The sequence below is a fragment of the Mercenaria mercenaria genome, chromosome 7 (genome assembly GCF_021730395.1).
Source record: "Mercenaria mercenaria strain notata chromosome 7, MADL_Memer_1, whole genome shotgun sequence".
Taxonomy (NCBI): domain Eukaryota; kingdom Metazoa; phylum Mollusca; class Bivalvia; order Venerida; family Veneridae; genus Mercenaria; species Mercenaria mercenaria.
In genome coordinates, this window is record NC_069367.1 from 23,217,938 (window position 1) to 23,233,947 (window position 16,010).

The 16,010-nt window shown below is 31.8% G+C and overlaps 1 protein-coding gene across 1 annotated transcript; it reads left to right on the forward strand.

Moving 5' to 3' along the window:
- Positions 1-1,914: 1,914 nt before the first annotated feature.
- On the forward strand, positions 1,915-14,468 carry LOC123555551 (uncharacterized). The gene is made up of 3 exons (XM_045346160.1): positions 1,915-2,023; positions 12,197-12,316; positions 14,043-14,468. The coding sequence occupies exons 1-3, from the start codon at positions 1,972-1,974 to the stop codon at positions 14,210-14,212; spliced, it is 342 nt and encodes a 113-aa protein (XP_045202095.1). The 5' UTR covers positions 1,915-1,971; the 3' UTR covers positions 14,213-14,468.
- Positions 14,469-16,010: the final 1,542 nt, after the last annotated feature.

Consider the following 16,010-nt stretch of genomic DNA (forward strand, 5'->3'; position numbering starts at 1 on the left):
AAATAGTTGGAAATTATACAAACAAGTTTTTTATTTATTTTGTAGAAAATATTAACAATTATATTTGGCAGAACATCAAACGTTTTGCTTAATGGTGATGATTAGTCGCAAAACATTTGTGGAGAATTATTGTATTAGTTAGATAACAATTTTTGATGTTCGACAATGCATCAAAATGGCAATTGCTTCCTTTTGAAATGGCATTGTGAAGTTTTACATTTAGTTCTTTTTTTACAAATCTACATAGTGTAACCTAAAATACACCATGTACATACCAAACCTTTCTTGTCATTTAATGTTCCTAATACTTTATGCTAGAATTATTATCAAATTATTTAAGAAATAATTTATAGCAAAAGAGTGTTTTAACAATATTTATGCATAATAGGTGGTTATATGATTTATTTTATTGGTGTTTATGGATCAGTTAAATCCTTCTTTCACCGCAATAACTCCAGAAAAACGCGTTACATTAGAAATCCATGTTTCAGCGGTTGCGTTTAAAACAGATAAATTGAGAAATTAACTACCTAAAATAAAGTGAGTGACATGAATCAGTCAAAATAATGGCCATGGAAAAATGAAATAGGAAATGAAACGCGCTTTAGAACATTTCACTTTGGAATCGCGCATTTACGTGAACTATGTTAAACATTTGCATGAAGACATTCGGCACATAAGCACAAGAACCACACTCATAGGGAGAATTTCAAAATAAGCTACGAGCATCCCATATGTTGTTACATGTTAACAAATGCAGATATATTCAAATGAAACATGCTCAATTCCTTCAAAGCTGAAATAACTTATGTGTTTAACTGACAATTAATACGTACAGTATGTATTATATTTCAAACAACTGTACTAGGTTTAACTTAACACATACACGTGTATGGAAAATCTTTCAGACTAATAGATCTGCTTAAATAGGCATACTAATCCTAAAATATATAATAAATTCAATTATTTAAATAAACAAGAGGGCCAAGATGGCCCTAGGTCTCTCACCTGAGAAACCATTATAACAGTGTAAACATGTTTCCCAGATGACCCATATTTGAACTTGGCCTAGATTTCATCAAGGCAATCATTCTGACTAAATTTTATGAATATCCAATGTAAAATGCAGCCCCTATTGCATACACAAGGTTTTTCTTTGATTTGACCTAGTGACCTAGCTTTTGATCCCAGATAATCCATATTAGAAATCCTCCTGGATTTCACCAAGGCAATCATTCTGACTAAATTTTATAAATATCCAGTGTAGTATACAGCCCCTATTGCCTACACAAGGTTTTTCTTTAATTTGACCGAGTGACCTAGTTTTTGACCTCAAAATTCCCATATTCAGACTTTACCTAGATTTCATCCAGACAAACATTTTGTTCAAATTTCATGAAGATTCCTTATAAAATGCAGTCCCTATTGCATACACAAGCTTTTTCTTTGATATGACCTAGTGACCTAGTTTTTAATTCCAGACAACCCATTTTCGAACTAGGCCTAGATTTCATCAAGGTAACCATTTTGACCAAAATTCATGAGATCAATTGAAAAATACAGCCTCTATAGCATACACAAGGTTTTCCTTTGATTTGACCTAGTGACCTAGTTTTTGACTCCAGATAACCCATTTTCGAACTTGGCCTAGATTTTATCAAGGTAATCATTCTGACAAAATTTCATGAAGATCAGTTGAAAAATACAGCCTCTAACGCATACACAAGCTAAATATTGACAGACGACAGACGCCGGACATCGAGCGATCACAAAAACTCACCTGAGCATTGCTCAGGTGAGCTAAAAATCAAAACGTTTAAACATATCATGCTCCTGTGGTTACAAAGATATTTGAAATGACGGTTGAAAAAAAAACGCATTTCGGTAAATGTGATAACAGCAGAATGTTTACTCATTTGAAGGTCGGACTGCGTGCTAAAAGGATAAGCAAGGAGAGCACTACTATTGAAAATGAAGAATTTGAATGTCTTTTACTTTTGTATTTTACTTATTGCGATTGCAGGTGAGTAATTTTGAAAATCGAAAAAGCTACATTTTTTATTGTAATTATATATATAAAATGTAAACCTTTTTGATAAACATCAAAGAAATTATAAGAAATGAAAGAGTGCACCGGCGTTGAATAATTTGTAATAATTTAGCTATATAATGTTTCAATATAATTATATAATTCAAAGTTTAGATAGCATTTTAAATGAAGGTATGTGATGAGAACTTTGGAATGCGTATATATGCGAATCATTTTAAGAAAAAATATTGAAGAAAATTGTTAACAAAATTCATCAGTCTTAATGAAAAATGGTATGATAGAGATTGCAAAATAAAATAAAAACGAATTCAGTAGAATGGGACAAAAACTTTTTAATCGAGACCAGAAAACAAATTTACGTGGGCCAAAAACGGCTCATTTAAGGGAAAAGCAAATATCTCTTAATTGAGAAAATTAAGAGTAAAAAGGCAAAATAATGTCTGAAGAACAGGAAATCAAAGATTAGATCATACCATTAACGCTCTGTATGAAAGGTAGATTGTTTGAGGCTTCTTGTTACTTTCTTTAACGACCTTTATGACATAATATTTTATGCGTAACAGAGATGCGTAACTTACAGAAGACATCATATGACTTTGTGGCTTATATATTATTATATTCAAAAAAGTGTGATTTAAGTGTTTTATCATCATGGAACATCGAAGGAATATCAAACTGTAATAATTTTTCTTGGATGGTTATGAATGTTTCTCGATACCTAGAACAGAATCTTTTTTCAAATCGAAATAAAAGGGGTCACGGTGGAGTGTGCCTGATTCAAAGAGATGTTCTTAAAAATGGTATCGAAATCGTTGAAATATTGATATTTTGGGTAAAATTGAGCAAGGACTTTTTTACAATGATTATGATGTATTTCTTTGTTTTTATATATATATATATATATAGGTTTTCATGTCCGATACAGGTAAAAGTATCAATATAATTATGTACTCTATGTACTATACTATACATGATCTACCATAAACCTGACACGTTAATTAACGATAGTGAATGCATTTATATTGATGTTTTGAAATGGGACAATGAAGATACGAAAAGATCAATACTTTTAGAGATATGATTTAATTTTCAGTTTACAGAGAATTTCTGATATATTGCATGACAAATCGTTTAGTGTTTTTGGAAAAACAAATACAATAAGAAAAAAGAGAAATAACCGAAAAGGAAAACATAAAAGCTCTTGGTTTTACCAGGAGTGTGAAGACGCCAGAGGAGTCTTTAAACGTGCAAACAAAAAGTATTCTAAGAACAGATCGAATAGAAACATAGAAATACATATTACTAGAAGGGTTCTTTACAGAATAGATATGAGGCGACCACGATAATTTCATTTGAATGAGAAAAAGAAAATGTCATCTTTGGCTGGTAAACATTCGCAAAAGATTTCAAAAGTAATTAAACAATTGAGAAAGAAGTCTACTAAAAATGAATTGTCATTATGAGCATTTTAAGAACTTGTTTAAAAAAACAAAAAAAACATTAAAGAATGATTTTGTGGAACAGCTGAATAGATGTGATGTTGTTTTTAGTAATGTTGATCTACTTGACATTTATTTCACGATCAAAGATGTTCTTTCTGTTATTTCTGGATTTAAAAGTGGTAAAAGTCCTGGAATAGATCAACTTATTCCTGAAATATTTATTGAATGTAAAACCATTTAAGCACCAGTGTTTTGTGAACTGTTTAATAATATTTTTAATACAGGCGCGTATCCTGAATATTTGTGCAAGGGTGTCATTGTACCTGTGCCCAGAAATGATGTGAATAATCATAGGGGCATCCCTCTCTCTAGTAAATTGTTTTTAATGTTGTTAGACATGCCATTGTACAGTGGGGCGGAAGTAGTGAAATATTAAACGATTTTCAATTTGGTTTTCTGAAAAGACAAACGTACTATTGATTGCGTATTTGTTCTAAGTCCGAATATCATTAAAAAATAAAACATGAAAAGAAAAGGGTGTATGCATCGTTTATAGATTTCACAAAGTGCTTTGAGTTATTGTATAGAAATGGAATATGGCTTACATTAATAGAGTCGGACTGACTTTAAAAGTAATTAGAATTTTGCGTAGTATGTATAGTTGTGTAAAACCTTGCGTTAGAGTAAATGGCTCCCTGTCAGACTATTTATTTATCTTGGTGTAACATTAACGTCCAATCGGAATTTTACTAAGCTCAAAAATCATTGTCCAATCAAGCATTAAAGGCACTTTATTCTATGAATTCTTTATTGATGTAATTGCTTTGAATGTCACAGAAAAGATAAAATTATTTGATAGTATAATTTTACTGATCCTTACATCACTGTATGCTGACACGTGACCTGGTGTACGGCAAGAAAAAGTAAAGATGGCGGATGTGGATATTGAATAAAGATAGGCTCTTTATTTGTTCGTTGATTTCTCTGTTAATATTTACTTTAGGGGAGACTTTTTGTCGTATAACACGGCACTGACATTTGTATTTCATCGGCTGTATACCATTACCTTAGAAGACAGCTCTATTTCCTAGACATTGCCCTTGAATGCAACAAAAACAACGGAAAATAATTTTAAACGAGGAGAGACTCGGTTTTTCGAATTCTTCATCCCTTTCTTGTGCGATTCCTGCCATTTTATAAAGTACACATAGGCTATGTACATAGACAAAACGTGTGTATCAGCCAGGTCCTTGAAAACCGCATATTTCTTTAAAAAATACTCGTTTTAAAATTTGCCAAGTGTACGGATAGAAGGCCGATGTTATTCTGTCGGTGTACGGACAGACGTCGGCCAAAAGTGTTCTTTAAGAAGACAGAAATTCAAAGATTTTCCTACGAATTGTGTACGAAAAGAAGACAAAATCCTGTCACAATCACTAATTGCCTATGAACTTAGAAGGAAAATCTGGTCTATATCTCGCCATTAGTGTCGATCTTCAATGTTTTTCGAAACAACAGCTTCAGTCTCTCTATACCGTACAAAGTTGTAAAGATTATTGAAAAATTAGAGTGAAATTGTTTCTGTTTTTAGCTCATTTAAAATTAAATCTGAATCGTTTTGGATGTTAAATATAATTGCATATAATCCGATAGATTTATTCTTTCATACAATTTCTTTAGAAGACTTTAATTTGTTGGGAAGGAAAGTACGAAGAGATTCTAATCTTTTTTTTGTAGTGTTTTGTTTTACCTGAACATTCGAGCTCACTTACGTCATAATTGTGTAAAGTCTTCGTGCAAATACAAAGTATTATTTAATATTTCACACGAATTTTAAATTAGGTTTACCAAAGTATGGCATGCTGCTCTTTTAGAAGAAACTTCTGAGTCGCCATTTGAAATGTTGTTTATGATCGACATTTAAAATGTTACTTTGACGTATCGCCTTAGACAAGATCAAGTAGGGATTTTCAGTAAGTGCCATGTTATGGATCATTTACTAAAGTATGCTTTGAAATAAGTTATATTGATGACGGCATGTTAAAGTTCATATGAAGACCTTTCCATAGATATATTTTACACCTTGTAGGTACTATCATTAGTGTTTAAGAAAATCAACATAGACATCAAAAATGGCTATTTTGAGCGCAATGCTGATGCAAAATGAAATTCAGTATTTCATAATAGAGAAAGTACACTTATAACAAAAACAAATATACAGTTAAAATATAGATTTAGTTGGTATGTCACTAGAGAGCTCCAAGCTCTTTTGGAAATCAAGTTTGTCTACTTAAAGATACATCAGACAGTTTCCTATATGTATATTGGCAAAATATTTCCTACGGACAGAATTTCTTTAAACTTTGTGTACTGACTGAGAATCAAGTTTAAAACGGAAATTTATATCAAAAATTATAGGTACCGGTGCAATTATGAATTATCTGCCCTTGAAATAGATTTTTATTTCATTATTTTCCGACTTTCAAGGGCAGACGATTCATGACCAAGGCTGGGTACCTATGATTTGCTTTATTTTATATTTCTCTTTTTGATTTGCTTCTGAGTCAGTAAACACAGTTTAAAGAAGAACTTCTGTCCGTAAGGAAATTTTGCACCATGTCAATATAGACACTGTGGCAATTGTCTTGTACTATAAACATGACAAAATGATGACCCAAAGTCCTGGTCTTTCCAATAGACCGAATTTCTTTTTGATGACTAAAACAGAAATATAAATTAAAAAGTACAGTTTCCTTGCCTTAATCTTGAATTATCTGCCCTTGAAAATTGGATTTTTTAGAAATGATTTTTAATACAGATTTCCGTTTAAAACTTGATTCTCAGTCAGTACACAAAGTTTAAAGAAATTCTGTCTGTAGTAAAATATTTGCCTATATACATAGATGAAACTTCAGATGTGCCTTTAATATAAAAGTTGTAGTGAAAATTGTGAGTATACACCTGCGTTATTTTTTAATATTTTTCGGGGTTGTGTTAAATAGGTCATTCAATTTTCAACTAAAATGTTGCAAATCATCAAAGGGTATGACATATCAAGATGTTTTCACACAAATGATTGTAGTTTATAAGTTGCGGGTCAATATTTGCTATCCGTAACACTTAAGTGTTCGTAGCCCATTGAAATTAATTATCCATTTTTAAACAGATTTTCTCCTGAATCAACTGTTGTTCATAAATTTCATTCATTTTATTAGTTATTATTCTGTATATGAATAATAGAACCACTTTGGATTAATCCATGTTTTGGTCAGTATCAAGTAATACCCGGTATATGAAGAGGAATTTTAACAGTGGACTAATGAGAAATGCGTTGTTCATTCTTTCCTTAGATATCTTTTATGCGGTCTCTAGGGTTATTAGGTTTACGCTCTGAGTGCAAAAACGGAACTCTTATTCATGCAATACCTTTAACACTTTTGTGTTACAGTTTATGTTATTTGTGCCTTTCGCAGGCTGCAGATTAATAGAAAATTTAGCTGTTTCGGCAATTTTAGGTCATTTTAGTGATGTTTTTCGTGAATATTTTGACCAATATTTACTCTAAATCCGGCCTTTATGAAATTATGACCATGTTTCTGGAATAATTATTCACAAAATTGGTGGAAACAATCCCAGTCCAGCAAAGCTTGTGTTAGGCTGATTTATAACTGCACTCTAATTTACTTAAGATATGACAGAATCAAAATCAAATGGATAATAATTTGCTATGCAGGCATCCGTTTTCGACATATAGTGATAAATCGAAAGAAAATTACAGCTTGTATATTCGTTCAGGTTAGCTCACATGATCAGGTAAAACAAAACACTGTAGTCCTTTCCAACAGATTAATGTCGTCTAAAGCAAGTGTATAAAAGAATAGATCTGATTGTATGCATAAATACATTAAACCATCATTCAAATGAGCTAAAAACAGAAACAAGTTGATTCTAATTTTTCAATAATCTTTAAGATTCTGACAGCTTAGAGAGACTGGAGAATGTTTTGTAAACACAATAAAAATGTGTAGCACTAATATAGACCGTTCAAATATAGACCACATTAATCCTTCTAAATTCTGTTATAAGGCAATTTGTGATCGTGTCAGGATTTTGTCTTCTTTCAGTACATAATTTCGTAGGAAAATCTTTGGATTTCAGTCTTCTTACCGTATACTTTTGGCCGACGTCTGTCCGTACACCGACAGAATAACCTCTGCCTTCTGTCAGTACACTTGGCAACTTTTAAAACGAGTATTTTTTAAAGAAATATGCAGTTTTCAGGGAACTTGTTGATACACACGTTTTGTCTATGTACATATATTGTACATAGTCTATGTGTGCTTCATAAAATGGCAGAAATCGTGGAAGAAAAGGATGGAAAAATCGAAAAACCGAGTCTCTAACCGCTTATATTTATTTTCCGTTGTTTATGCTGCATTCAAGGGCAAAGTCTAGAAAATCAAGCTGTCGTCTGAGGTAATGGTGTACAGCCGATGAAATACAAATGTCAGTGCCGTGTTATACGACAAAAAGTCCCCCTGTAGGAAATATTAACAGTGGCCAGGTCACGTGACAGCATACAGTGATGTAAGGATCAACAAAATCATACTATTAAATAATTTTATCTTTTCTGTGACATTCAAAGCAATTACATCAATAAAGAATTCATAGAATAAAGTGCCTGTAATGCTTGATTGGACAATGTTTTTTGAGCTTAGTAAAATTCCGATTGGACGTCAAAGTTACACCAAGATAAAGAAAAGTCTGACAGGGAGCCATTTACTCTGACGCAAGATTTTACACAACTATACATACTACGCAAAATTCTAATTACTTTTAAAGTCAGCCTGACACTATTAATGTTTGCCATATTCCATTTCTATACAAAGCACTTTATGAAATCTATAAACGATGCATACACCCTTTTCTTTTCATGTTTTATCATTTTAATGATAATCGAATTTAAAACAAATACGCAATCAATAGTACGTTTGTCTTTTCAGAAAACCAAATTGAAAATCGTTCAATATTTCAGTACTTTCGCCCCATAGTGTAATGGCATGTCTAACAATATTAAAACAGTTTTCTAGAGAGAGAGATACCCCTATAATTATTCACATCATTTGGATCACCCTTTTTGGGCACAGGTACAATGACACCCTTGCACAGATATTCAGGATACGCGCCTGTATTAAAAATATTATTAAACAGTTCACAAAACACTGGTGCTTAAATGGTTTTACATTCAATAAATATTTCAGGAATAAGTTGATATATTCCAGGACTATTACCACTTTTAAATCCAGAAATAACAGAAAGAACATCTTCGATCGTGAAATTAATGTCAAGTTGATCAACATTTAAATTTACTAAAACAACATGACAACTATTCAGCTGTTCCTCAAAAATCATTCTTTACTGTTTCTTCATTTGAAAACAAGTTCTTAAAATGCTCATAATGACAAAATAGAAAAAGTGGAAACTTCACAGGTCGCTCAACACGACAAAAACGAAAATGTTGCAGGCTCGGTTTGATTGAGCCTGTTCATATTCATTTTTAGTAGACTTCTTTCTCAATTGTTTAATTTCTTTCCAAATCTTTTGCGAATGTTTACCAGCTAAAGATGACATTTTCTTTTTCTGATTCAAATGAAATGTGCGTGCTCGCCTCTTAGCGATTATGTAAAGAACCCTTTTAGTAATAAGTATTTCTGTTCGTAGAATACTTTTTGTTTGCACGTTTAAAAACTCTTCTGGCATCTTCACACTCCTGGTTAAACCAAGATTTTTATATGTTTTCCTTTTCGGTTATTTCTCTTTTTTCTTATTGTATTTGTTTCTCCAAAAACACTAAACGGTTTCTCATGCAATATATCAGAAATTCTCTGTAAATTGAAAATTAAATTATATCTCTAAAATTATTAATCTTTTCGTATCTTTATTGTCCCATTTCAAAACATCAATATAGATGCATTCACTATCGTTGATTAATGGTATACATCTAAAACTAAAGCCAACCTGTGAGGTTTATGGTAGATCATATCAAAATTACGTACAAAGGGAAACAACTCGTATTGCAATAGTAGTACATAAATTCTATTAATACTTTTACTTGTATCAGACATGGATATATATATATGATGCGATCCATGAGAAAACATGTATTAGTGACAAAAATTTCAAAATTGAGATAACAAAAATTTTATGAAGAACATTATTTAACCTTTCAAATCTGAAAATTTGAAGTAATTATCTTCACTATTTCAAGAGCTACAATGCTTTTAAGTAAGTCACAGAAGGCATTTTGAAACGTGTTAAAATTCATGAAATCAATATGACGTCGTTGTGCATGGCGTGTACTTTTCAAGACTTTAATGGAACAAATTATGCGTATCACTTACTAAACATCATACATTTGAATATTTAGGAACAGTTAAAAGTGATTTTACCGTAAAGTAATTTAAACGTATATTGTTGGTTTTATCACGGGCCTTTTATCTATACACCTCTATATAATCATGATTCATGGGTGCTTTAGAATTTCCGTTGCCATGACAGCACAAATAACAATTAATATATAAAAATATGGTAGAATTTGATTTGCCTTAGATAATTGAATTACAATATATTAGATTTTAGTTTCTGGAACAACATAAGAAAAACAATGATTTTCCAGTATTTTAAACTACTAATTAATGCAATAATTATATCATGTCACTAATACAGGATTTCTCATGGAACGGCCCATATATATATAACACAAAGAAATACATCACAATCATTGTAAAAAAAGTCCTTTCTCAATTTTACCCAAAATATACCGTTACTGTCAGTTTCAACGATTTCGATACCATTTTTAAGAACATCTCTATGAAACAGGCACACTTGACCGTGACCCCTTTTATCTCGATTTGAAAAAGATTCTGTTCTTAGTATTGAGAAACATTCATTACCATCCAAGTAAAATTATCATTGCTACGTTCCCAAGTTTCACAGAGAAACAATATATCATAATTGTAATTCTAAAAAGTCTTCATGGTCAAAACAGGTGGATTGTCCTTCAATGTTCCATGATAAAGCCCTTAAATCACACTTTTCTGAATATAATGATATATCAGCCACAAAGTCATGTAAAGTCTTCTGTAAGTTACGCATCTCAGTTACGCGTAGAAGATTATGTGGCAAAGGTCGTTAAAGAAAGTAACAAGCAGCCTCAAATAACAATCTACCTTTCATACAGAGAGCTAATGGTATGATCTAATCTTTGATCTCCTGTTCTTCAGACATTATTTTGCATTTTACTCTTAAAGGCCTAGATTTTGGCAGTGGGCCAAGGGATTTTTGTCTTCACCAGCACAGTTGGGGGCTTATGTCCATCACAGTATGGTTCCAATAAACAAGGGTCATGTTTATTGGAGAGTCAGTCTGCCTTACAAGTGTATCTATTAGTGAAAAGGGGAAACAATGTAACTTAGTTAAATAAATGAATAATTGATAACTTTTAAAGTTATACTAGTTTTGTTTTTGGCATTTCTATGTAAAGAAAAATATTTGTTAATCAAACACAATAATAAAATAATCAGAAACTTATTTTCACAATAATGAAATAATGAGAAACTTAGTTAAATAAACATGCAAGTTTTTATTTTTTCAAATTCTGTCTGGAGAATAGTGATATTTCTGAAAAATGTGACTTTCACTCATCTAAAGCTTGCAGAATACTGTTAATAACATTTGTCTAAATTGAAAACAGAATGTGCATTTCAAAGTAACAAAGCAAAGCATGAATCAAGTAACTTTTGGCAACATACTGAAAATGAAAATTGATTATAGATGGAACACAATAATTTTATATTCAAATAATGTTGATTACATGAATACAAGAAAATTAATTTCCAATTCGAAAAATATTTCAGTCAGCACAAAGAACTCATGAAATTTTCACTATACTTGTGTTTTATTATCATTATTATTTTCAATATTATTACTGTATCTTTTATCGTCCTATATTTAATATATTAATAATAATAATAATGATAATAATATAATAATGATAATAATAATAATAATAATTATAATTATTATTATTATTATTATTATGATTATTTTAATTATTATTTTTATCATTATTATAACATTAAAGTAATAGTTATTATCATCTACATAATATCAAAATAATAATTATTATTATCATTTCACTTTCACTGAATAAAAAATAATTTCTTTCAACTCCACTCCACACATCTTTATAGTCTAGTTGGTGTCTCTGCTGCTAATCAGTTACTATTACATAATCGCTGATCAGCAGCAGATAAGATAAGAGTTGTATATTGGATTTGGGGATGGAGACACTTATATAGTAGTGAATCTAGGCCTTTAATTTTCTTTTCTCGTAACTGAACCGTTTTTGCCCCACATAAAATAAATTTGTTTTCTGGTCTCGATTAAAAAGTTTTAGTCCCATTCTATAGAATTCGTTTTTATTTTCTTTTGCAATCTCTATTATATATGTACCATTTTTATTAAGACTTGATGAATTCTGTTAATAATTTTCTTCAATATTTTTCTTAAAATGATTCGCATATATACGAACAATATCGTTTGATATATATTCGGAAATTGCCGAATGCCATTATGGGTGCACCGCCTTAATGATGAAGCTTTGTAACAATTATGCACTTTTAATACTTTCTTTTCTTTTCAGTTTCAAGTGCATCAGGCATCAAATGTTACTCTTGCCTAGGATGCAACGACCCTTTTGATGACAGTAATGCTAGAACAGACACCTGCGCTGGATCCTGTCTAAAAACAAAGACGGATGGAAGTAAGAACATTTCGCTAAACCATTGTAAATTAAACGGACTTACAGGGGAATATATAACATTTTACATTTCTATTTAGAAAGAGCATAATGAAACATTAAAAACTGATGAACAAAACATATGAAAATCAGACTACAAACAAAATTGATATGCCAAATTAAGAATTATAAATAATGAAATGACAGCCATATGAGCATAATGATGTTATCGTTATTTCCTTATATAGCCGTAACCAAATATGGTATTTATGGCAAATATTTTATTAGATACCATTAAAAATAGAACTTAAATTTCTTGTACATTTTAATACACACTTTTTTTTACAAACTGTGACCTACAAAGTGTGATTATCTAAGTTGGTATAGATTGGGTAGTGCCTATATAAGGAGATATGTTATGTCATTCTGTCCTAAATGGCTGCCGTGTCATTGAATGAATGGTTATATCTTCTTTGTTTGTAATCCGATATTCATACTTTTTCGCCAGTTTTAATGTGTAACTAAGCTCTTTCTAATAAGAATTGTAGCCAAATGTTGCATATTCCATTATAACTTGTAGCGACAAACACGTCTTTTTATAGGATAATTATTGAACTATTACTGGATATTATATACCTTACTATAAAAAGTAACAAAAAAGCCGTTGATGATTATAATGACACTCTGACGCCGACGTCACGTAGTAAAGTAACAGACGGATGAAAGGGTGTTGGATTGTTTCCTGATCGATTCTGAATTATTGCTGACTTTGCGAATGAAAATATGCGACACAAATGACACTTACAAAATGTTAGAAACTATGAAACATGATAATACCATGCTAATGATATTGCTGATGTTATCATTACAACATCAGAAGACTTCATGCACACAGCATGTCGCTGGATTTTTGGTTAACTTAAAAATATAAAGGCATACATTTCTATACCCTAGTTACTTATTTGAAGGCCAGATAACTTTTTGACAGGGAAGCAACTTTTTTCTCGTGCTTAACTGTAAGAGTAGATCTGTTTTAAGTATTGCCTGAAAAAATACGTACTGATCAAAATGAAATGGTAAATAATGGAAAGGTCAACAAACGATTTCATTATGCCTATGCCTTCTAGCCATAATGATAAACTTTGTTTCAAAATTCACCACGGGGCAATCATAGCACCAGTTGTGCCATCATGGCAAGAAGGCACACCCAAGCCGTATATCAGCTCTGTTACACTTTTTTCTGCTTGTTCAAATAATTTCGTTATTTCACAGATTAGTATGTCCCGTTATTTTCGTGTCTTGCCCATTATTGATCTAATTTAATTCAAAATGTCAAATTCGTATTCAAACTTATATAGTTATTGTGCAAATAAAACTGGAAGAGAAAAGGCTCGATTTCTGAGAACCAGCTATTGCAATATATAAACCCAAAGAGACTCTTTCTAAATGAAGGTTGTTTTCTATGAGCATAACTGCTTAATGGTATACCAGTATTTGTACTTTACAGATAGTACTTAAGCATTATGAGCAGGCCGCTGACCAGCTAAATTTGTTCAACTTTTACATCCCCGAACATATTAATGTTTTCAGATTGATACATTTACCTTTACAACATATAACTTTGTACATTTTAAGCAGTTTTTTGTACGCGCTGAGGAAGTTTCACAAACTACTGCTATCTCAGTTATTCTTGTTTAAGTTATAACTTTTTTAAAGAATAGAAGTTATAAATCTTTATTTTCTGTTACAGCTGTAATTAGAGTTTGCTCACCAATTAGCCTTGGAGACGAATGTGATAGCAAAGGCGGAACTGAAGCGTGTTCGTGTACGAACGATCTGTGTAACAGTGCGTCAGGAATGAGCTTTTCCCATGTCGTCCTCTGTCTTTCCCTTTTCACTATGTTTCTGTGGGTGAAATAATGGAAACGAAAACGGATATGTGCATTATTTAAGACTTTGTAGGTCATTTCAAATTTTCAGTTAGAAGTATTATACAAAATGTTTAGGACGTTTATTTCATTTTTATTTGAAGGAAGTTCAGTCTATATTCAATTCTTAGTATGATTGTACTGTTACTTGTACACATATATATCTCTTCAGTCAATATTCATTTCTTAGTATGATTGTACTGTTACATATATATCCACTCTTCTGTATTAAAAATATACCAGTGTCATGCAGTGGCTTTTGTCTTTGTCCCGTTTTCAACTTTAACAACTATCGCTTGGAACTAAATAATAGATGGCAGTGTCCAAAAAATAATCATAAAATTCTCGTGAAGTTGTATAAAACAGATATTTAAAATGGTCGTTTCTATTAATTACAAAACTATTTCATTAGTTTTAACCTTTACCCTGCTAAATTTCAAAAGTGGACTGGTCAATCATTCAATTCAGGAAGTGCCACTTACTATTCAAAGGGGGTGTTTACTGAAAGTGTACTGACTGAATAGCGAACAGTGCAGACCATGATCATACGTGCAGGCTGATCACCCTCCGCCCTTACCAACTATTTAAAATCGGCAATATAGTTTAGCATTTTAATATGTACTGAGCATAGGTGAAGATTATAAAACGTGTTTTGTTACGATTTCAGTATGCTTTAACAATGTAATTTTTTACCATCAATGCCCTTTAAAAAAAAAATGTACATATGTTACCGTAACATTGACACTAGGAAACAATAGAAGATTCAGCTTTTGAATAACCTTTCCTGTGAATCCCTGGTTTCAATCGACGGGTCTGTAAAAATTCAGTCAAACAATATCAGTCCATACAACTTACATTCGGGTTCCGGCAAGAAATCTATCATTATTAAAAATCGATCAAATTTACCTTGATGGGACGCTTCCATATGAACTGAACTGATCCCTAAATTAAAACACTTACAACTCCAATAAATCAAACTTCACATCCAGTACTAACACTAGGACTGTTTACATCGTGTGATTAACATCACTTGCCCCTCATAAATATGTGGGCTCGAGCCTCCCTCGGGGCGTTGAATTCTTCATGTGAGGAAACCATCCCGCTGGCTTACGGAAGGTCGGTGGTTCTACCTAGGTGCCCGCTCGTGATGAAGCAATGCACGGAGGGGCACCTGGGGTCTTTCACCACCATTAAAGCTGGAAAGTCGCCATATGAACAATAATTGTGTCGGTTCGACGTTAAACCCAACCAAATTGTAATTGACTGTAAAAGACGCAAATAGACCTGTTCAAATAAGTGATGCATGCATTTAGCTATACAGTATCTGCAGAGCAATTGTAATTAAAAAAAGCAGACCTCTTTAGATAAACAGCATTTGAGTCTTGTTTCTTTTACAATGCTGAATTTAACACTGCATTGCCTGACTATAGCTGTTGTAAGAATCGCAACAGAGGTGCTAAATGAACACTTTATACCTATTGACTGCAATGTTTGCTCTAGTGATGATGGTATTGTTGTTACTGATGATGATGGTGATGAAGACGATGCTCATGACAATGATGTCGATGTCTAGTATGATGATAAATGTTTGGATTCCCACAATGATATAAATGAATATCTTAAATCAGCTATACAGTCCTGCACTCATCTACCTGACTATATTTGTCCAATAAGTATTACTGAGGTTATTAATCAGGAACATGATGGCACTCTGCTGCAGGAATCTTTTGAAAATGTTAAAAAGCTCTTGAGAAAACTTTCAATGTTTGGATTTACTTAAAACATAGAAC